We start from the raw sequence: 23,205 nt of genomic DNA on the forward strand, positions 1-23,205 counted from the left end.
GGGCACACCAATTCAGCAAATGCTGTAGGTAAACAGTGCAAGAGGTGCAAACATCAAAAGGGTACCCCTACAATGGGTACCCCACAACGTAACAATATATAGATAGGTATGCACACTCAAAAGAAGACAAGTATGGTATATTTAAAATAAAGTTTTACTTATTTATGCAAATAATACATACAAAGCCACAATGGTAGGCCTGTATAATACAATACATAAGCTTACATGGTATATACCTAACGTTTAAACATAGCCACAATTACATAACAGTAAACAGTAAGTATTACAATTTATACAGCAAGGAGCAGATACACCTACCACCAGTATGAGAATGGCCCCAACGTTTCGGCGTAAGCCTTTGTCAAGGGGATTCTGACGTTTGCCCTGTCGTGTGGAGCTATAAATACCCTGTTCAATTACCACATGGTGTGTGACGTCACTTCCGCCTATGTCACTTCCGCGGATGAGTCATCCGCTTAGCAACACGGCTCTCTATATTCATTGTACTTGCCTGCACTACAGGGAAAGCATGCGCTCATGTTTACTCTGTCGCTAGGTAACCAAAACATGGGGTAACTCACGATAGTTCACATAGCAACCAAATGTCATCCAGCAACACAGGATATAAACCATACTACTAATTAATCACAGATCAAAACATAAAACCAATTTATCATATAGATAAAACATATAAATATATGTTCTAAAGTGCTTGTGTGCAGAATTAATTGATTTATACCATTGCATATAATAAAATCGATAAAGTTGGTCATATGACCTCAAAAGTGGGTATGTGCTTATAATCATGTGTCTCAATGTATCCAATCCATGATTTGGGTCATATGACCTCTAAAGTGGGTGTGTGCTTATAATCATGTGTCTCAATGTGTCCAATGTGTATAATCGATGACCTGGGTCATATGACCTCTAAAGTTAGTATGTGCTTATAATCATGTGTCTCAATGTGTCCAATCATATGTAGGGAATTCATGTAAAAAGATTTGTTCATAAAAATACATATAGTAACCAATCATCTTTCATTAGTTCATTATAGTGACAATCAATATTATAAAACAGTCCATATTGTGCAATCTAATATTAAACAATATAAAAACAGACCCGTGGTCAGTGCAATATATTTAAAGTGACAGTGCTCATTAAAATATTTCCTCGTTTTTTCGTTTTTTTAAAAAAAACCTTTGGTGAGGTTAATAGGAGGACACAAAAATTCAATGGATAATCCATCACTCATTTCTTATATGATCTGTGAAGATAGTAGAAATAGTAACATATAAATAAGGTTAAAAACAATTAAAAACATCAGAAAAACATTACTATATAGTAAACTCATATAGGTACACAGGCTGAGGTCCTACGACTCACATCAAAATTCTTAATAAGAGGAAAGCCTCATTGTTTAACACAATGTCCATCAGAGGTCAATTACCAATATTGAAGGTAACATTAAAAAAACAGTGATAATTCCCTATCCTCATTTAGACCATTCGGAGATAGGGTTTGTAACCTATATATCCACTTCAATTCACGCTGTTTCAATAGAATTTCCCTATTACCACCACGGGTAGGGGTTCTTACTCGTTCTATCCCCATAAACTTCAGTTGACTGACCTGATGGTTTGCTTCCATGAAGTGCCTTGCCAGAGGGGATGTATGTTTCTTAAGTCTAACATCACTTCTGTGTTCCCCAATTCTAATACTGAGGGACCTGGTAGTTTCCCCTACATATACTTTACCACAAGGACATTTTACCATATATATGACATAGTCAGTCTGACAATTTATGTAGTCTGTCATTTCATACTCCCTACCCGTCATCGGGTGATAGAATTTATCTGTGCGCATCACAAAATTGCAATTAACGCACCTTCCACACTTAAACATTTCCTTAGCCCCACTCAGCCAAGTACCTTGCTTCTTTTGTGGTTCAATTAACGCATGGACCAGATGGTCCCTCAGGTTGCTTGATCTTTTATAGGCCATCATTGGAGGTTCCGCCACCCATGGTTTTAACCTCTGGTCCATCTGTAATAAATGCCAGTGTCGATATATTATCTTTTTTACCCTACCTGATTGTCTTGAGTATGTACTGACAAAGGGTAATCTGTCTGATTTTTTCTTTGCTTTTTTGGATAATAGGGTCGTTCTCGATGTACCTTTTACTTTCTCCCTGGCTGTTTCCAACATATCTGTCCCATAGCCTCTACTCTCAAAGTGGGTCATCATTTCTTCTGCTCTCTCTTCAAATTTGTCATCTTCACTTACAATGCGTCTTGTTCGTAACATTTGGCTATATGGTAGCCCTTTGATTGTAGAGGGTGGGTGAAAACTGTGTGGATTTAGATAAGTGATTCTGTCAGTCGGTTTCCTATATATATCAGTGGAGAACTTCCCATCTTGTAGCCTGACTGTCACGTCTAGAAAGTGTATCTGATTTCTATCATACTCCAAAGTGAATTTTATGGTTGGAATCCTGGAATTGAGGTGATCTACAAATAGTTTTAGTGATTCCTCTGTCCCTTGCCAGACAAAGAATAGATCGTCTATATAGCGAAGCCACATCAATATTAAGGGCCAAAACTCCTGATTATTATAGACAAAATTGTCTTCAAAGTGTGCCATGTATAAATTTGCATATGCAGGAGCAACATTAGAACCCATTGATGTGCCTTGGCTTTGTTCATAGAATTTACCTTCAAAGAGGAAATAATTCCTTTTCAGGATCCATCCCAGAAGTTGTAGAAGTAAATCCACCACTCCCCCTGGTAATCCAAGATCTGCCATTGCTGCTGTGATAACCTCGATTCCCTGATCATGGGGGATAGAGGTATAGAGGGAGGAGACGTCCATTGTGCAAAGAAATACATCTTTTGTGTTCAATTCAATCTCATTTAGCTTATTAATGAAATCAGTAGTGTCCTTAACATAGGACTTAGTACATACCACTATAGGATTGAGGACAGTGTCCAACATGACTGCTATAGGTTGAAATACAGACGACATTCCTGCCACAATGGGTCTCCCTGGTGGTCTCTGCAGATTTTTGTGTATCTTTGGTAAAAGATAAAAGACAGGTATTATGGGGTTATCAACCTGCAAAAAATTTTTTAAACGGTTTGTAATGATACCAGCTTCTTCACTGATCTTTAATAGATTATCTATCATCTGTTTTAAATCATTTGTCGGATCCCCACCTAATATCCTGTAATGCGTTGTGTCTTGTAACTGAGAGAGTGCCTCCCCCCTGTATGTTTCCATGTCCATGACCACTATAGCGCCACCTTTGTCGGCTGGCTTAATGATGATGGAAGTATCATCTTTCAAAGTCTGCAAAGCCACGCGTTCCTCCCTAGATAGATTTAGGGTTTTACTATGTCTTTTTACATTGAGACACATGATTATAAGCACATACCCACTTTTGAGGTCATATGACCAACTTTATCGATTTTATTATATGCAATGGTATAAATCAATTAATTCTGCACACAAGCACTTTAGAACATATATTTATATGTTTTATCTATATGATAAATTGGTTTTATGTTTTGATCTGTGATTAATTAGTAGTATGGTTTATATCCTGTGTTGCTGGATGACATTTGGTTGCTATGTGAACTATCGTGAGTTACCCCATGTTTTGGTTACCTAGCGACAGAGTAAACATGAGCGCATGCTTTCCCTGTAGTGCAGGCAAGTACAATGAATATAGAGAGCCGTGTTGCTAAGCGGATGACTCATCCGCGGAAGTGACATAGGCGGAAGTGACGTCACACACCATGTGGTAATTGAACAGGGTATTTATAGCTCCACACGACAGGGCAAACGTCAGAATCCCCTTGACAAAGGCTTACGCCGAAACGTTGGGGCCATTCTCATACTGGTGGTAGGTGTATCTGCTCCTTGCTGTATAAATTGTAATACTTACTGTTTACTGTTATGTAATTGTGGCTATGTTTAAACGTTAGGTATATACCATGTAAGCTTATGTATTGTATTATACAGGCCTACCATTGTGGCTTTGTATGTATTATTTGCATAAATAAGTAAAACTTTATTTTAAATATACCATACTTGTCTTCTTTTGAGTGTGCATACCTATCTATATATTGTTACGTTGTGGGGTACCCATTGTAGGGGTACCCTTTTGATGTTTGCACCTCTTGCACTGTTTACCTACAGCATTTGCTGAATTGGTGTGCCCTCCACCCATTACTAAATTCTGTATGCTTTTTCTACAGGAGTGAGCACCCAAAATGTCGTTTACAGACATTGGTACCTTAACAGCAAGGAAAGCAGATTCACTGGCCTATACACAGGCTGAGGTCAATGACATTATTTCAAAATTCTCCTCTAATTCCTTTGATTTAGACACAGATAAGAACGCCTTGATGCAGAGACTAGAATTTTTGTATAAAAAGGAAATCAGCTTACAGCTGCATTCTGATACTTTAATTGAATATTTGAAAGTAAAAAGGATACCTAGGGGACTACGACTGGGTATAAAGCCCACGTTATGTAAAGAGGACACTACACATTGTAAAAATTGGGAGAAGATCCTCAATAAGTGCAGTTTGGATTTGATGACACTAACAGTGGAAGGAGTTCAAACAAAGCTGATGAAATTAAGGGTTGATATCAATGTGGTTAAACAGAAACTACAGGCTGCACTTAATGAGGGTGAAATGAACAATTTTGAAACACAATTAAGGGATATGACAGCTAAGCATAAATCTGACCTGCTGAAAGTAAAAATGGATAAATTCAAAAGGGATACTATTGACTATCAGGAGGAAAGGGTGTATAATTGGAAGAGACCTTTCATTAGGAAGAGACAATATAGTAAAACACGGTCTGTGGATAGTGAGGGGGCTAGTGGCTCAGAAAATTCGGACACTTCCTCTAGTTCTTTTTTAGACAGAGGTACAAGAGGAAAACCAGGAGAGGGAGGAAAAGGAAAGAAAGGAACAAAGGAGCCTGTAGCCTTCCAAATGTCCACCAGGACGAAAGTACGCTAGTAGTCAATATCAGCGCAAGGATTTTAACGGATGCCGAGATGAGTGTTCTCTCCAAAGGTTTGGGGTATGTACCTACTAACAATGGTGACCGATTATGTCTTGATGTTGAATTGGAGAAATTTTTTCGTCTTTTAAGACTTAAGGCTCATTTTGCACAGGAAACGTCGGACAATAATATGCCACCATTGGGGAAAAATAATGATGATGATGATGACACACAGGAAACAGAGGATATGCAAACAGAATCTTGGTATGATACGACCAAATGTAGACCAAAAAGTAAGTTTTTTCCCCCAATGACTAATCACTGCGTTGAGACATTTGTAAAGGCAGTAGAAAGGGACATTGGAAAACTAGAATGGTCAAAAAGACATAGTAAAACCCTAAATCTATCTAGGGAGGAACGCGTGGCTTTGCAGACTTTGAAAGATGATACTTCCATCATCATTAAGCCAGCCGACAAAGGTGGCGCTATAGTGGTCATGGACATGGAAACATACAGGGGGGAGGCACTCTCTCAGTTACAAGACACAACGCATTACAGGATATTAGGTGGGGATCCGACAAATGATTTAAAACAGATGATAGATAATCTATTAAAGATCAGTGAAGAAGCTGGTATCATTACAAACCGTTTAAAAAATTTTTTGCAGGTTGATAACCCCATAATACCTGTCTTTTATCTTTTACCAAAGATACACAAAAATCTGCAGAGACCACCAGGGAGACCCATTGTGGCAGGAATGTCGTCTGTATTTCAACCTATAGCAGTCATGTTGGACACTGTCCTCAATCCTATAGTGGTATGTACTAAGTCCTATGTTAAGGACACTACTGATTTCATTAATAAGCTAAATGAGATTGAATTGAACACAAAAGATGTATTTCTTTGCACAATGGACGTCTCCTCCCTCTATACCTCTATCCCCCATGATCAGGGAATCGAGGTTATCACAGCAGCAATGGCAGATCTTGGATTACTAGGGGGAGTGGTGGATTTACTTCTACAACTTCTGGGATGGATCCTGAAAAGGAATTATTTCCTCTTTGAAGGTAAATTCTATGAACAAAGCCAAGGCACATCAATGGGTTCTAATGTTGCTCCTGCATATGCAAATTTATACATGGCACACTTTGAAGACAATTTTGTCTATAATAATCAGGAGTTTTGGCCCTTAATATTGATGTGGCTTCGCTATATAGACGATCTATTCTTTGTCTGGCAAGGGACAGAGGAATCACTAAAACTATTTGTAGATCACCTCAATTCCAGGATTCCAACCATAAAATTCACTTTGGAGTATGATAGAAATCAGATACACTTTCTAGACGTGACAGTCAGGCTACAAGATGGGAAGTTCTCCACTGATATATATAGGAAACCGACTGACAGAATCACTTATCTAAATCCACACAGTTTTCACCCACCCTCTACAATCAAAGGGCTACCATATAGCCAAATGTTACGAACAAGACGCATTGTAAGTGAAGATGACAAATTTGAAGAGAGAGCAGAAGAAATGATGACCCACTTTGAGAGTAGAGGCTATGGGACAGATATGTTGGAAACAGCCAGGGAGAAAGTAAAAGGTACATCGAGAACGACCCTATTATCCAAAAAAGCAAAGAAAAAATCAGACAGATTACCCTTTGTCAGTACATACTCAAGACAATCAGGTAGGGTAAAAAAGATAATATATCGACACTGGCATTTATTACAGATGGACCAGAGGTTAAAACCATGGGTGGCGGAACCTCCAATGATGGCCTATAAAAGATCAAGCAACCTGAGGGACCATCTGGTCCATGCGTTAATTGAACCACAAAAGAAGCAAGGTACTTGGCTGAGTGGGGCTAAGGGAATGTTTAAGTGTGGAAGGTGCGTTAATTGCAATTTTGTGATGCGCACAGATAAATTCTATCACCCGATGACGGGTAGGGAGTATGAAATGACAGACTACATAAATTGTCAGACTGACTATGTCATATATATGGTAAAATGTCCTTGTGGTAAAGTATATGTAGGGGAAACTACCAGGTCCCTCAGTATTAGAATTGGGGAACACAGAAGTGATGTTAGACTTAAGAAACATACATCCCCTCTGGCAAGGCACTTCATGGAAGCAAACCATCAGGTCAGTCAACTGAAGTTTATGGGGATAGAACGAGTAAGAACCCCTACCCGTGGTGGTAATAGGGAAATTCTATTGAAACAGCGTGAATTGAAGTGGATATATAGGTTACAAACCCTATCTCCGAATGGTCTAAATGAGGATAGGGAATTATCACTGTTTTTTTAATGTTACCTTCAATATTGGTAATTGACCTCTGATGGACATTGTGTTAAACAATGAGGCTTTCCTCTTATTAAGAATTTTGATGTGAGTCGTAGGACCTCAGCCTGTGTACCTATATGAGTTTACTATATAGTAATGTTTTTCTGATGTTTTTAATTGTTTTTAACCTTATTTATATGTTACTATTTCTACTATCTTCACAGATCATATAAGAAATGAGTGATGGATTATCCATTGAATTTTTGTGTCCTCCTATTAACCTCACCAAAGGTTTTTTTTAAAAAAACGAAAAAACGAGGAAATATTTTAATGAGCACTGTCACTTTAAATATATTGCACTGACCACGGGTCTGTTTTTATATTGTTTAATATTAGATTGCACAATATGGACTGTTTTATAATATTGATTGTCACTATAATGAACTAATGAAAGATGATTGGTTACTATATGTATTTTTATGAACAAATCTTTTTACATGAATTCCCTACATATGATTGGACACATTGAGACACATGATTATAAGCACATACTAACTTTAGAGGTCATATGACCCAGGTCATCGATTATACACATTGGACACATTGAGACACATGATTATAAGCACACACCCACTTTAGAGGTCATATGACCCAAATCATCGATTGGATACATTGAGACACATGATTATAAGCACATACCCACTTTTGAGGTCATATGACCAACTTTATCGATTTTATTATATGCAATGGTATAAATCAATTAATTCTGCACACAAGCACTTTAGAACATATATTTATATGTTTTATCTATATGATAAATTGGTTTTATGTTTTGATCTGTGATTAATTAGTAGTATGGTTTATATCCTGTGTTGCTGGATGACATTTGGTTGCTATGTGAACTATCGTGAGTTACCCCATGTTTTGGTTACCTAGCGACAGAGTAAACATGAGCGCATGCTTTCCCTGTAGTGCAGGCAAGTACAATGAATATAGAGAGCCGTGTTGCTAAGCGGATGACTCATCCGCGGAAGTGACATAGGCGGAAGTGACGTCACACACCATGTGGTAATTGAACAGGGTATTTATAGCTCCACACGACAGGGCAAACGTCAGAATCCCCTTGACAAAGGCTTACGCCGAAACGTTGGGGCCATTCTCATACTGGTGGTAGGTGTATCTGCTCCTTGCTGTATAAATTGTAATACTTACTGTTTACTGTTATGTAATTGTGGCTATGTTTAAACGTTAGGTATATACCATGTAAGCTTATGTATTGTATTATACAGGCCTACCATTGTGGCTTTGTATGTATTATTTGCATAAATAAGTAAAACTTTATTTTAAATATACCATACTTGTCTTCTTTTGAGTGTGCATACCTATCTATATATTGAGATGGAGTATTTTCAGATTTTTTGCAGCTTTGGGGTATAATACTGTAAATCTCAAAAAAAAAAATTTTTTTATTTTTCCACTAAAAATTGGAGTTTTCTCCCTAAAAACCTCGACCAGAAAAAATTGAGGTTCAATAAATGGGTCCCTTAATCTAGAGAGTGCAATTGTGGCCCCCTCAAACCCACTGTGCTTCAGCAAACAGTTGTTTTCAGTCTTATGGGTTCAAATCAGAGATTGTCTTCTATACTGTACCTTTGTGCCTTTACCAAAGCACTGATACCATATGCAACTACCTTTCCACACTGTACTCTTTAGCCCACTTTAGAGAAAACCTAATGTGTGTTAGGAAGTAAAATAATATGATGTCTGTATTTTCCTTTTACACCTATATGCTATAGGTCTCATTTATCCATACCCCAGATGCAAGTGTTAAAGAAGATTATGCCACTCATATTTACACTGCAGCCCTCACAAATACATTGCTGTTCAGTACACACAGTGCTGTAGCCATGAAAAAGCACATTGGCAAGATTCTTTGCACCTTTCCCCACAAAACATAAATGACACTCATATGTATATTTATATGAAAGAGGTGTGTCATTCGAAAGGGAGTCTGCTGTAGGGATGTCTCTATTGACTGGACAGTAGGTCATTATATGGGGCTATTCTGTATAAACATCAATGTTTTGTATGTAAGGAAAGCCTCTAGTTTCTATGAACTGTGTTAAACTGTTCCAGCACATTATACAAAATTTGGGGGTTGTGGAAGCACTCTTAAGGCTAAATCAAGGTACAGATGAAGCCACTTGGATTTGTGAGATAAATGCGTCATGACTCATGGTTAATTGAAGAAACTGCGTTATCTAAAGTCATCTTAACTCATTTAATGCATTTAACCTTTTCATTAGCATACCAAAGCACCATTGTGAACAATGGTGAATGCTTTAATTAGATGGGATGTTGTGACGCAGTTTTCTGTGTTAAATGAGATAAATGGGATATCTGTGTTTAGTTATTCTGTGTCAAACAGACAAACCAAAGTGGCTGCATCTGTATGTTTAAGTATAAGGGAAGTGCTAATTACAATGCACTTCCCTGTGTCCCTGTCTCATAAGCAATTTAGTATAAATGCAAGTGCATGTGTTTACAAAACAGGGGTTTTTAGTTACAAAGTTATGATCATAAAGTTGAAAAGCCATCATACCAAGTCAAGGTAAACCCCATATGGCGGTCCCTAACTTATTTATCTCAGGTCATAGTATAAAAAGACTTGGTTCTCTGCATAATAGCATTACCTGTATTCACTGTGTGTTGAACATTGGTTTCAGTCTGAAGGCTAAATCCTCCCCCCCCATAAGGGCTTTTAAGAGAGAGAGATTGCACATTATTTCTTCTTTACATACAGTATAATACAGTGTACAGCGAGGCAAAGAATGTCCAGTAAATAGGGGTTGTCTTATTCCAGGAACTATGGTTGTGCCCCTGACTAGTTCTTTTGAAGGATCGATACATTAATGTTCACAATCTGAAATCTTAATTTACAGAAAGACCCATATGTTGGAAGGAATGACCCATATTCAGAAATGCTTAATAAATCATATTTTTTAGCATCTCGGCAAACCTTGATGAGGTCCTGGAAGTCTCTCTCTGTAAATTACAATTTACTAAAAAAAAAGTAAGATTCATTGGATATTCATAAATTAAATATTGACCATAGTTATGCTATGCACATTCTTTTTTTTCTTTTTTTTAAATGACAGCCCTGGACAAAGTATAGTATTATAGGCATTTATCCCCACAATTGCTGCATATTTAACTAACTAAAAGAGGGTATAGTTGTTGATGTTAATACTTCCTTTCTCCTTTTCTTTTGCTTTTTTGATGTTGATGTTAAATATACTTATACTATTCTAACTGGCCTATGGAACTGATATACAGTAATTATTGATATTACTGGGTTATATGGGAGATATACCCAGTTTGATATTGTCAGGTGGGCCTATCGACTCCCAGCAGGAGTAGTCCGGACCAATGAGGAAGCCCAGGGATCAAAGTCCAAGTTCGCAGTACAAATAGGGATCAGGAACAATCGTAATAAAAATCCAGGCAAGAGTTCAATATGCAGGCAGAAAGGTAGCAAGGTCAAAGTTCAGGCAGGGACAGAAGTCCAGGAATCAGTAATACTTGAATTATGAAGCAGCCAGGAATGCACACAGGAAATCCTATAATCGATTGAACCCGTGACCTCAGCGTCTTTTTAACTTGAATTTTGGAAGCACCGCCGACGGAGGCGGGAGCGCCATTGGGAGCTCCTGACAGTACCTCCTCCCCCCCAGGGGGACCACTGGACCACCACATCATGGTTTAATTGGAAACTGCTTGTAAAATTCCTGCACCAACTGGGGAGCGTGGACGCAAGATTGCTTTACCCAGGAACACTCTTCGGGACCAAAACCTTTCCACTGGATCAAGAACTGAAGGAACCCTCTGGAGATCCTTGAGTCCAAAATCTCCACTTCATATTCCTGTTGACTGTCCATGGTGACAGGAGAGGGAGGAGATTGTTCAGAAGAGAAGCGGCTAGCTATAGCTGGTTTCAATAAAGAGACATGAAATACCGTTGGGATTCGCATCTCAGAAGCGAGTTGAAGTCAGTAAGTGAGACAGCTACAAGGTTAATAATCTCTTCAACGGGGTATGGACAAACTTTGGACCCCACTTTGGGGAAAGCACCTTGAGATGAATGTTCCTCCCTGAAAGCCACACTTTGTGGCAGATCTCCGACTTCGATTGGCATATTTCTTGTGATAAAGGGACCTTTTCTCCAAACTGGCTTGGGTAGCCGACCAAATGGCAGACATGTGGGCTACGTGATCATCTGCTGCTGGAACATTGGACAAGAGGAAGTCTTGTGGGAAGGCTTACGGATGCTGCCCATACACTGTGAAAAAGGGTGATATACCAAAGGAGGCATGACTAGCATTGTTATGAGAAAATTCCGCCCAAGAAAGTATTTCGGCCCAATTATCCTGACATAGGGACACACGACTTCTCAGGAACTATTCCAGTGCCTGGTTTACTCTCTCGGCTGCCCTGTTGGATTGAGGGTGGTAGCAGAGGAGAATTAAAGAGTGATACTCAGATTTCACACAAAGAGTGCCAGAATTGGATACAAACTGGGAACCACTGTCAGACCTCCGCTGGAAAGCCACAAAGTCGGAAGATGAATTGGATAAACAACCGAAACAGTTCTACCGCTGAGCGGAGTTTCCGCAGAGGAGTGAAGTGTGCCATTTTACTAAAGCAATCTATAACCACCCAAATTCAATAAACAAGGTTATGGATGGAGCACATCAAACGCAGTCTCTGCCGCAAAACATTCTTTATTGCATCACAACATGTTTCGGACCCCAAGGATCCTTGATAAAGGATCCTTGGGGTCCGAAACATGTTGTGATGCAATAAAGAATGTTTTGCGGCAGAGACTGCGTTTGATGTGCTCCATCCATACCCTTGTTTATTGAATTTGCCTTTGGGCTTCCTGGTGTGGCCTGACTGGAGAGTGAGCACGACTGCACAGGTGAAGGTGTTTGAACAAACCCGCTGAAAGTTACTATAACCACCCAAATGACAGTGTTCCCTTTTGAGGGTGGCAACTCTACAATAAAGTTCATAGTTAGGTGAGTCCATGGACTAGAAGGAATGGGTAGAGGTTGTAATAGACCACTGGGACAGGTATGGCTAGCTTTGGAGGTAGCACAAACAGTACAAGCCGCAACAAAGTCTCTGACATTTTTTCGAATAGTCAGCCACCAGACTAAACGTCGTAGGAGTTCTAGTCTTTTCAGGACCGGGATGTCAGGCCTTTGGGTTTGTTGCACAATGGGGAGGCGAAGCTCAGGGGATACAAATGCCATTCCGATTAGAGTATCCAAAGGGGCAGATGACTGAGCGGACAAGATTTGACTGGTGAAGCGAGGGAACGATGAGACAATGACTTTGGCGTGAGAAATAACAGGTTCCAACACTTCAGTATGGGGATCTTCAGGGATAAACTTCTGGAAAGTGCGTCTGCTTTCCGGTTCTTGGAGCTAGGGTGATAAGTCAGGACAAAGTTAAAACGGGAAAAGAAAAGAGCCCACCTCGCCTGTCGGAGATTCAGTCTTTTGAGGGTCTGTATAAATTCCAAATTCTTATGGTCAGTGTAAATGGTGACTGGACGAGGAGCTGCTAGGAGTTCACAATTCCCAATTCACAATTCTAGTTCTGCTCCGCTGGGGAGAATTTCGTCAAAAAGTAAGCACACAGGTGTAACTTCCCATTTGCAGAGTGTCCTTGGGAAAGAATAACACTGGCCCCAACATCGGAAGTGTCCACCTCAATGAAGAAGGGTAACAGAGGATCAGGATGTCAGATGACTGAAACAGAGATGAAAGCATCCTCCAGGGATTGGAATGCTTCTATGGCTGGAGGAGGCCATGAGTAAGGTTTACCTCCTTTTCGAATGGCGGCTATGAGGGAGGAGAACCCCTTGATGAACTGTTGATAGTAGTTCGCAAACTCGATGAATCTTTGTATGGCCTTGGTGCTCAATGGAAGGGGCCACTTCTGGATAACAAGAGACGTTGGCAAAATCTTCTGGGGAGATGATGTAGCTGAAAAAGGGATCTTGGACACCTCGGAGACGCATTTCTCCAACTTGGCAAAGAGAGAGTTCTTCTTTAGACAAGAGTGTACCTCCTTCACCTGGTAGCGATGATATTCCAAGTCTTTGGAGAAGATTAATATGTCATCTAGGTACACAACCACAGATTTCCCCAAGTGGTCCCGGAAGATGTGGTTCACAAACTCCTGGATGAGGTAGAGGGACGAATAAATCCCATCTGGAGATGCTCCTGGATATAGTCCTTCTTAGCTGAGGCTTCCGCAGGAGACAGGGGTTAAGTGCGATCTCTAGGTGGCATGGTTCCAAGAAGAAGATCGATGGGGCAATCGTATTGATGATGAGGAGGGAGTAATTCCGCAGACTTTTTAAAAAAGACATCAGCGAACTCCCTGGAGACTGTCTGCAAGGACTGAAGTTCTGTCGATGAGATGGTCACCCTGTGGAGAAGAGTAGCAGGTAAATAAGGTTCTTGGTAAAATGGACTCCAATGAGAGATCTGATTGGAGGCCCATTCAATGGAGGAATTGTGCAGACGAAGCCAGGGTAATCCCAACACCACAGGAACAGAGGGGCAGGTAATAATCAGGAACGATAATTTCTCTTTATGTAAAGTCCCAACCTGCACAGGTAATTCCCCTGTTTTCATGGAGATTATCTCAGACGTTAATGGGCTGTCATCAATTGCTGTAACCCGTAGGGAAGTAGTCAAGGGATACAGAGAAACATCCATGTATTTGGCAAAGAGAGCATCCATGAAATTCCCAGAACCCCCGGAATCAAGGAATGCAGAATTGATGGATAGATCTGTAAGGAACCTGTGAGAGTTCTCTTGGGGTTTTGTTGTAATTCCACCCACATGTGACACCCCAGGTTTACCTTGAAGAAGAGACCCCTTTGTCTTCACATGGCAGGAATTGGCAAAATGAGCTTGGCCACCACAGTACAAACACAGACCTGCCTAGCGCCTCCGAAGTTTCTACTGCTCAGAAAGACGTGCCCTTCCGACCTGCATAGGTTCCTCCGGAGGAATAACAGAAGGCAGCTGTGATGGAGAAGGCTACAGGGGTCTTTGGAAGAGTGGAGCCAAAGTAAGCTGAAGTCTCTTGAGCCGTGTATCCACCTTGATAGCGAGAGCAATTAGGTCTTCCAATAATTCAGGACGATCCCTGGAGACAAAGTCATCTTTGAGTCTGTGTGACAAGCCTTGATAGAACACTCTTGTGTACACCTCATTGTTCCAGCCAGTCTCGGCCATCAAGGTTCTGAAATCAATGGCGTACTCACTACAGTTCCCTTGCACTGCAGTTCCCTTGCCGAATCTGTAGAAGTCGGGAGGAGGCATTGGCAACCTGACCTGGGGCGTCAAAGACAGTGTGGATGGCCTGGAGGAAAGCCTTGGCATCGAAGGTCAGCGGAATCTTTCTCCCAAAGTGGTGTTGCCCACTCTAGCGGTTTTCGATCCAAACGAGACATCATCCCCAGTTTGGCTCGTTCACTGGAGTACTGAGAGGGTTGAAACTCAAACTGGATCAAGCATTGCGTCACAAAACCTCTGCAGGCTTGAGGATCCCCATTGTAGAGGGATGGTGGAGGAATGCAAGTCTCACCAACCAATGAGGCCACTGTAGAAGAATTACCAGCCTTGTGAGGATTACTGGTGACCGGAGACACAGGAGGCATATGGGATAGAAGAGTATCAAGTACTTGCCCAATGCAGAACTGCTAAGCTTCATGCGTCTTACATGCGTGACGCTAATCCCCAGAGAGCTCTTCCGACATCAGGCACAACTTCCTCAGTGGGGTCCATGGCCCGATTATAATGTCAGAGGCCTATCTGCTCCCAGCGAGAGTAGTCCAGACTAAGAAGGAAGCCTAGGGATCAAAGTCCAAGTTCGCACTACAAATAGGGATCAAGAACAATCATAGTAAAAATCCAGGCAAGAATTCAATAGGCAGGCAGAAAGGTAGCAAGGTCAAAGTTCAGGCAGGGTCAGAAGTTCAGGAATCAGTAATACTTGAATTATAAAGCACCCAGTAATGCACACAGGAAATCCTATAATCGGGCATTGAAACCGTGACCTCGGCCTCTTTTTAACTTTTCGTGCCGGCCGGGTGACGTCATCGCGCCGGCTCCGAGACGCGGGCGACGCTACCCACGTGGTGGCCCTGGGTGCTGCCATCTTCACACAATGCCAACGGAGGCGGGAGTGCCATCGGGCGGTCCTGACAGATATGACATTTACCAATGTGACTGGTACTGAAGTAGCTACTGTTTTTGCTTTATGACTTACTAACTTTTTATACTTCTGCATTGTGGTGAATAAGACCCAATAAAAATCATAGAAAAGAAAAAAAGAAAGTCAGTATAGTAAATACAATATTCTGCAATTACTGTTGGTTAATCTGAAGTATATAAACCACCATCAAAGGCTAAAAACAGTGCCACAAATTATTTCAAATGCCTAAATCAACAAGCAATGTGTTAAACTATATTTTTGTATAGTATTGTTCATTTTTCATTTCCTCAAAATATCTTTTTTGATATATAGATTATACATTTGATGTTGATAAAGAGATTCAAAAGTGTATTTTCTATGTTTATAATGGTATTTCGGCGGGGTTTGCTTCCAATATGGATTAATTATATTTTAGTTTGGATCAAGTACAGGGTACTGTTTTATTATTACAGAGAAAAAAGAAATCATTTTAAAAAATGTTGATTTTTTTGGATAAAATTGAGTCTATGGGAGATGGCCTTTCTGTAATTATTAGCTTTTTGGATAACGGGTTTCCAGATAACAGATCCCATACCCGTACTGCTAGAAGGTTAAGTAATATAAGGAGCCAATCACGCTACAGTTCTTATCACCTGTAACCAATCAGAGTTTCATAGTCACCTGTTTAAAAACAAACATATTATAGGTTGGTATGTGTTAGTGCAACTGGGTAAAACTGTCTGCCTTTTATTTATATGAGAGTTAGAATATTAGAAGAGCTTAGAAAAAGCAACAAAGATGGGATCTTTGGAAGTCTTTCCCAAAACTACCACTCATCAGAAGGGAGCCCTAGGGAAGTTTGTAAAAATACTGGACACTTTATACACCACTAGTTTTGTTTCCAAAATAGAATACTATTAGGGGGTTATTAATCAAAATCTGATTTTTCTGATGTTTTGATTACCCTTATTTATTGTCAAAAAACCATGGAAAAATCAGATCAACAAAAACAGTGACTTCTATGGATTTTCACACGAAAACCACAATTTTTCGGATTTGACACCCAAAAAGTCTGAATTTTTAGTTAAATCAGATGAAAAGATGGAATGTTCGGATTATCGTACGAAAACCAGCGCAGACAATAATATCTTCAAATTGCAAACAGGATCTATGCCATTGATTTCTACAGGACCACGACAGGTTGAAGAGTATTTTTGGATTCTGACTTTTTGCAGCCTCGAGGCATTATAAATCTTGAAAAATTTAAGGTTTTTTTCCCACTAAAAATTTGGATTTTATAGTAAAAAAAACTCAAATGTTCGGACTTTAACCCCCTTAGTGTCTGTGCATCAGGGCGAGAACTTATATAGTGCTTCAATCCCTGTAGCACAAGTACCTATACCAACCAATAAATACACACTCTTATACAATTTGCTGTCTTATATGAACTTTTAGGCACACATTTTTCACCAGTTTTTACTTCGGTTGGATTCTGAGATGAGAAAGAGAAAGGAGTAAATAATGGACAGTTGTTTTATTCACCAGTGTTCTTGATGGGTTGTGGGACAACTTTTATATGCCATATTGTTTGTCTGCTAATCTTATTAGCAAATAAATTAAATTAAAATAAAAACACCTTTATTTTTGTCACATGAACAGTACAGGATGTTTTTTAACATTATTTTCAGTTCTGTACATCCAGCGAGGAGTTTGCCAATTTTCAGTTTGACTTTATTAAATTTTTTATGAGTCATTTGAAAAAGTTTGGGAACCCCTCTCAGCCTGCAAATAATTTACTACATTTTCAACAAAAAAGATAACAGTGGTATGGCTTTCATTTCCAATGAACATCTGAGCACTGGGGTGTTTTCTGAACAAAGATTTTTAGTGAAGCAGTATTCAGTTGTATGAAATTATATGAAATGTGAAAAAGTGGCTGCGCAAAAATGTTTGACTCCCCTCTAAAGAGTGAAAGCATGGGATTCACAAAGCGACTCTCAAAAGATCTGAAACAAAGATTGTTCGATAACATGGTTTAGGGGTAGGCTACAAAAAGCTATCTCAAAGGTTTAAACTGTCAGTTTCAACTGTTAGAATGTAATCAGGAAATGGAAGGTCACGGGCACAGTTGCTGTAAAACCCAGGTCTGAGCACTGGGGTGTTTTCTGAACAAAGATTTTTAGTGAAGCAGTATTCAGTTGTATGAAATTATATGAAATGTGAAAAAGTGGCTGCGCAAAAATGTTTACTGGCAACACCAAATTGGTTGGATTAGCTTGTTAAACCTTGAACTTCATAGGCAAGTGTGTCCAATCAAGAAAAAAAAGGTATTTAAGGTGGCCAATTGCAACTTGTGCTTCTGTTTGACTCCCCTCTAAAGAGTGACAGCATGGGATTCACAAAGCAACTCTCAAAAGATCTGAAAACAAAGATTGTTCGATAACATGGTTTAGGGGTAGGCTACAAAAAGCTATCTCAAAGGTTTAAACTGTCAGTTTCAACTGTTAGAATGTAATCAGGAAATGGAAGGTCACGGGCACAGTTGCTGTAAAACCCAGGTCTAGCAGGCCAAAAAAAATACAGGAGTGACATATGCGGAGGATTGTTAGAATGGTTACAGACAACCCAAAGATCATCTCACAAGACCTGCAAGAACATCTTCCTGCAGATGGTGTATTTGTACATTGTTTTACAATTCAGCACAATTTGCACAAAGAACATCTGTATGGCAGGGCGATGAGGAAAAAAGACAGAGTCACTTGTTATATGCAAAAGCTCATTTAGACAAGCCAAAGTCATTTTGGAGCAAAGTTCTTTGGACTGATGAGACAAAATTGAGTTATTTGGTCATAACAAAAAGTGATTTGAATGGCAGAGAACACTGTATTCCAAGAAAAACACCTGATACCTACTGTCAAATTTGGTGGAAGTTCCATCATGCTGTGGGTCTGTGTGGCTAGTTCAGGGACTGGGGACCGTGTTGAAGTCGAAGGTTGGATGAATTCAACCCAATATCAAAAAACTCTTCAGGATAATGTTCAGGATAATGTTCAAAGTTGAAGTTACCCAGGGGTTGGATATTCCAACAAGACACTGACCCTAAAAACACTTCAAAATCTACAAAGACATTTATGCAGAGGGAGAAGTACAATATTCTGGAATGGCTGTCACAGTCCCCCAACTTGAATATCATTGAACATCTATGGGATGATTTTAAGCAGACTGTCCATGCTCGGCAGCCATCACATTTAACTGATGGAGAGATTTTGTATGGTTGAATGGTCAAAAATGCCACCATCCAGAATCTAGACACTCATCAAAGGCTATAGGAGGCATCTAGAGGCTTTTACATTTGCAAAAGGAGGCTCAATTAAGTATTAATGTAATATCTCTGTTAGGGTGCCCAAATGTATGCACCTGTCTAATTTTGTTATGATGCTTATTGCATATTTTCTGTTAATCTAATAAACTTTATGTCACTGCTGAAATACTACAGTTTCCATAAGGCATGCTATATCTTAAAAGGAAGTTGCTACTTTGAAAGCTCAGCCAATGATAAACAAAACTCCAAAGAGGGGTTCCCAAACTTTTTCATATGACTATATATATATATATATATATATATATATATATATATATATATATATATATATATATATATATTAAACAAGGGAAAGTTGTGCTCACCACTAATTTTTAAAACCATTAGGTGGGGGTGCAATGAGGCTGTGACCACAAAATACATATAGTCCTCTGCACTCAACCCATTATCAATATATTTAAGACAGAGACATTTTGTTCATACTGCTACTGTAAAATACCTTACCCTTTAAACAAAACAGGGATTGTTTGTCCATATATTGCAATATATTTAAGATGGCCAGCTTAAATATACGGTTTCCATAAGGCATGTTATATTTTAAATGGAAGTTGCTACTTTGAAAGCTCAGCAAATGATAAACAAAACTTCAAAGAATGAAGAGGGGTTCCCAAACTTTTTCATATGACTATATGACTATATTTATATATACAGTATAGAACACTGAGACTTTTTGTTCAACTACAGTCAGGTGATCCCAGTGGTGGTCAATAAAAGGGCAACTGGGCAGCCTTTTACAAACTGTATTATATAATGAATGTAAAACACACAGCAACAGTACAAAAAATGAAAGTGTTAATAAAACTGGTGTGTTTGCTTCAGAAACACAATGGTATATTATATAAACAAGCTGCTGGGTAGCCATGCGGTAGCCATTAAAGCACAGGATATGCAGTAGGTAACAGATAAGTTCTGAAGAATCCCATTGTATACTACAGAGCTTCAATAGTAACAACTGGAGTTAGAACAAAAAACTCAATTAGCCATAGCATAAGTTCTTTAACTCCCAGCAACCCAGTTCAGAACGCCTGGTTATGTGACAACTTCAAACTCTGACCAGGCAAGATCCCTTAAAAAGTAACCTTTAATAGAAATATTAACAAAATATATAACGCACCAAACGTGAACAAATTACCACACCTCAACAGACCCACTGCGTTTAATATCGCAATGCTGGACCAGATCCATAAAATACATATAACTAAAACCTGCAACAGGTGGACAAGTGGTGAGACCTTATTAGTATACGACCATAACCTGAATGTTAGAAAAGCCTTTACCCGTATATACTCGAGTATAAGCCGACCCGAGTATAAGCCGAGGTACCTAATTTTACCTACGAAAAACTGGGAAAACTTATTGACTCAAGTATAAGCCTAGACACAACTACAGCCCTGTCTCCCAGCAGCGCATATTGTGCCAAAGCGACCCCCCCAGCGATCAACCGGACTTCTTTGCAAAGTTGATAGCGACAGAGAATTGCCAAACGGATTACTGTGTGCATTGTCCCACTGTCCCACTACCATGTGCAGAGGGTGCTTTGTGATATTGTAGAAAATAATCGTAGCAGGGGATGCAGGTATATATGGCCCTGGCCTAGCCACACGCCAGTATAAATCTCAGAAAAGAAAGTATTGCCAATACCTGTATTTGATTTCAACGGGGTGCTCCCACTTTTATTCAAGGTGCTTCCAGACACTTAACAATGGATCAAACGTTTCGGGACCGCATGGCCCTTCCTCAGTGATACCCAACCATAGAGCGTGTACATATTTATAGACATTCAAACAGCGACCTCTTGTGGTGGTCGATACAAAATACTTTAAAACAATTAAATAACAGTGTAACAATGTTAAAAGCATCACAGTGTATCCATTTCACTTTCAAAACCTGTTTCTCAATGTGACTATCATTATAGATACATATAAATGGATTAAAATTACTAAAATACTCCTTTATCATGTGAATCGTGAATTATTATTCTCTATTTAACAATTGGTAACATTAACCCATTAATCCTCAACCTGAGTGATATACTCCATGCTTACAAAAAACACTATTTACACTTTACAACACATAGTTTGTTAACATACTGATATTTGTTACTCACTGACTATAGTACAATTAGCTGGATGATGCATACATCTCACTTCTTATTGAAGATGTTCCTTATTTTAATGCTGTAAGAAAATGTGTACAAATTAATAATGGCACGAACACATTAACATCTAAAACGCGTTGGTATAGACTTAAAGAAAACAATTTAATCCCCAACTCTCGTTCAGCCCCTTAGGGGCTAGGGTTCCCAGCTTCCATATCCAGAAACACTCCCGCTGTAATAATTTTTTATCAGAATTAGTTTGCCTGGGATTGATTTCTTCTAGCACTTGCCATCTCAATTGCGCAACACTGTGTCTGTGTTCAGACCAATGTTGCCCAACCGAGGTGGCTTTGGTATGTGCATTTCGAATGGAGCTTCGGTGTTCATTTAGGCGTAATCTCACTGGTCTATTTGTCTTCCCTACATATCCCATTCCACAAGGGCATTTTAAGTAGTAGATTACATTTTTGGATAAACAGGTGTGGTACCCCCGTAATTTAATTGATGTTCCTTGTGTGGGATGTGAAACAGTATCCCCCTTTATAATGCTATTACAGTTCTGGCATGAGAGACAAGGAAACGTTCCAATTACTGGTTTACCCAGAAATCTCTGTTTAGCTGTTACTGGGGGTTGCCAGTACTTGTACTTGTACTATAGTCAGTGAGTAACAAATATCAGTATGTTAACAAACTATGTGTTGTAAAGTGTAAATAGTGTTTTTTGTAAGCATGGAGTATATCACTCAGGTTGAGGATTAATGGGTTAATGTTACCAATTGTTAAATAGAGAATAATAATTCACGATTCACATGATAAAGGAGTATTTTAGTAATTTTAATCCATTTATATGTATCTATAATGATAGTCACATTGAGAAACAGGTTTTGAAAGTGAAATGGATACACTGTGATGCTTTTAACATTGTTACACTGTTATTTAATTGTTTTAAAGTATTTTGTATCGACCACCACAAGAGGTCGCTGTTTGAATGTCTATAAATATGTACACGCTCTATGGTTGGGTATCACTGAGGAAGGGCCATGCGGTCCCGAAACGTTTGATCCATTGTTAAGTGTCTGGAAGCACCTTGAATAAAAGTGGGAGCACCCCGTTGAAATCAAATACAGGTATTGGCAATACTTTCTTTTCTGTGCTTTGTGATATTGCCATCACTGTTAATCCTTCATATAACCAACAGAGGGCGCTGTGTGATATTGCAGTCACTGTTATTCTTTAATATAACCAACAGAGGGCGCTGTGTGATATTGCAGTCACTGTTGTTCTTTCATATAACCAACAGAGGGCGCTGTGTGATATTGCAGTCACTGTTATTCTTTCATATAACCAACAGAGGGCGCACTGTTATATTCTTTCATATAACCAACAGAGGGCACTGTGTGATATTGCAGTCACTGTTATTCTTTCATATAACCAACAGATGGCGCTGTGTGATATTGCCATCACTGTTAATCTTTCGTATAACCAACAGATGGCGCTGTGTGATATTGCAGTCACTGTTATTCTTTCATATAACCAACAGAGGGCGCACTGTTATATTCTTTCATATAACCAACAGATGGCGCTGTGTGATATTGCAGTCACTGTTATTCTTTCATATAACCAACAGAGGGCGCACTGTTATTCTTTCAAATAACCAACAAAGGGCATTGTGGGATATTGCAGTCTCTCCCCAAGTGAACTGTTGGTATAGGAATGATTAAAAGTGACTGCAATCTCAGCTACTGCCCCCTGACCCGAGTATAAGCCGAGGTAGACTTTTTCAGCACATTTTGGATGCTGAAAAACTCGGCTTATACTCGAGTATAACGAGCCACAATGGGCTGCCCCCTCCCTTCCATTCCTATACGGTGCAACCTGCCTGTCTACGTTGGGAGCGATAGGAGCTACTCTCACCAACATCCACCTATGCCGCCTTGCCCTACGCGTTTCTTGACGTGAACGGCTTCCTCAGGGGCTTTCCAGTTTAGATACATTTTCCTCTGCATACTTGCAAGTGGCAGTTTCGCTTCTATTACGTGCGGAAGTGACATTGTATGCGGTTCATTGTGGCTTATGCAGAAGTGCGCATGTGTAGCCTGATCTGCTGAAGACTGTGCGTATGTGTAGCCAGTATTA

At 39.5% G+C, this 23,205-nt stretch overlaps 3 protein-coding genes across 5 annotated transcripts; 2 read left to right on the forward strand and 1 right to left on the reverse strand.

Annotated features, from left to right (window-relative positions):
• Positions 1-825: 825 nt before the first annotated feature.
• LOC121393892 lies at positions 826-3,414 on the reverse strand. Its single transcript, XM_041563733.1, has 3 exons — positions 2,175-3,414; positions 1,929-2,043; positions 826-1,264 (listed from the first exon to the last, which is right to left on the reverse strand). The coding sequence occupies exons 1-2, from the start codon at positions 3,412-3,414 to the stop codon at positions 1,991-1,993; spliced, it is 1,293 nt and encodes a 430-aa protein (XP_041419667.1). The 3' UTR covers positions 826-1,264; positions 1,929-1,990.
• Positions 3,415-4,144: 730 nt separating this feature from the next.
• LOC121393672 lies at positions 4,145-5,301 on the forward strand. Its single transcript, XM_041562779.1, has 2 exons — positions 4,145-5,097; positions 5,192-5,301. The coding sequence occupies exon 1, from the start codon at positions 4,272-4,274 to the stop codon at positions 5,031-5,033; it is 762 nt and encodes a 253-aa protein (XP_041418713.1). The 5' UTR covers positions 4,145-4,271; the 3' UTR covers positions 5,034-5,097; positions 5,192-5,301.
• On the forward strand, positions 5,302-8,420 carry LOC121393671. Of its 3 annotated transcripts, XR_005961240.1 has the most exons (4): positions 5,302-6,086; positions 6,451-6,623; positions 6,755-6,869; positions 7,534-8,420. XR_005961240.1 is itself a non-coding variant. In XM_041562778.1 (2 exons), exons 1-2 carry the CDS (start codon positions 5,330-5,332, stop codon positions 6,516-6,518), a joined length of 825 nt encoding a protein of 274 aa, XP_041418712.1. In that variant the 5' UTR covers positions 5,302-5,329; the 3' UTR covers positions 6,519-6,711. The 3 variants fall into 3 exon arrangements, 1 of the variants encoding a protein (XP_041418712.1); XR_005961239.1 differs by lacking the exon at positions 7,534-8,420 and having other exon boundaries at positions 6,755-7,504; XM_041562778.1 differs by lacking the exons at positions 6,755-6,869; positions 7,534-8,420 and having other exon boundaries at positions 6,451-6,711.
• Positions 8,421-23,205: the final 14,785 nt, after the last annotated feature.

Source organism: Xenopus laevis, chromosome 5L (genome assembly GCF_017654675.1).
Source record: "Xenopus laevis strain J_2021 chromosome 5L, Xenopus_laevis_v10.1, whole genome shotgun sequence".
NCBI lineage: Eukaryota > Metazoa > Chordata > Amphibia > Anura > Pipidae > Xenopus > Xenopus laevis.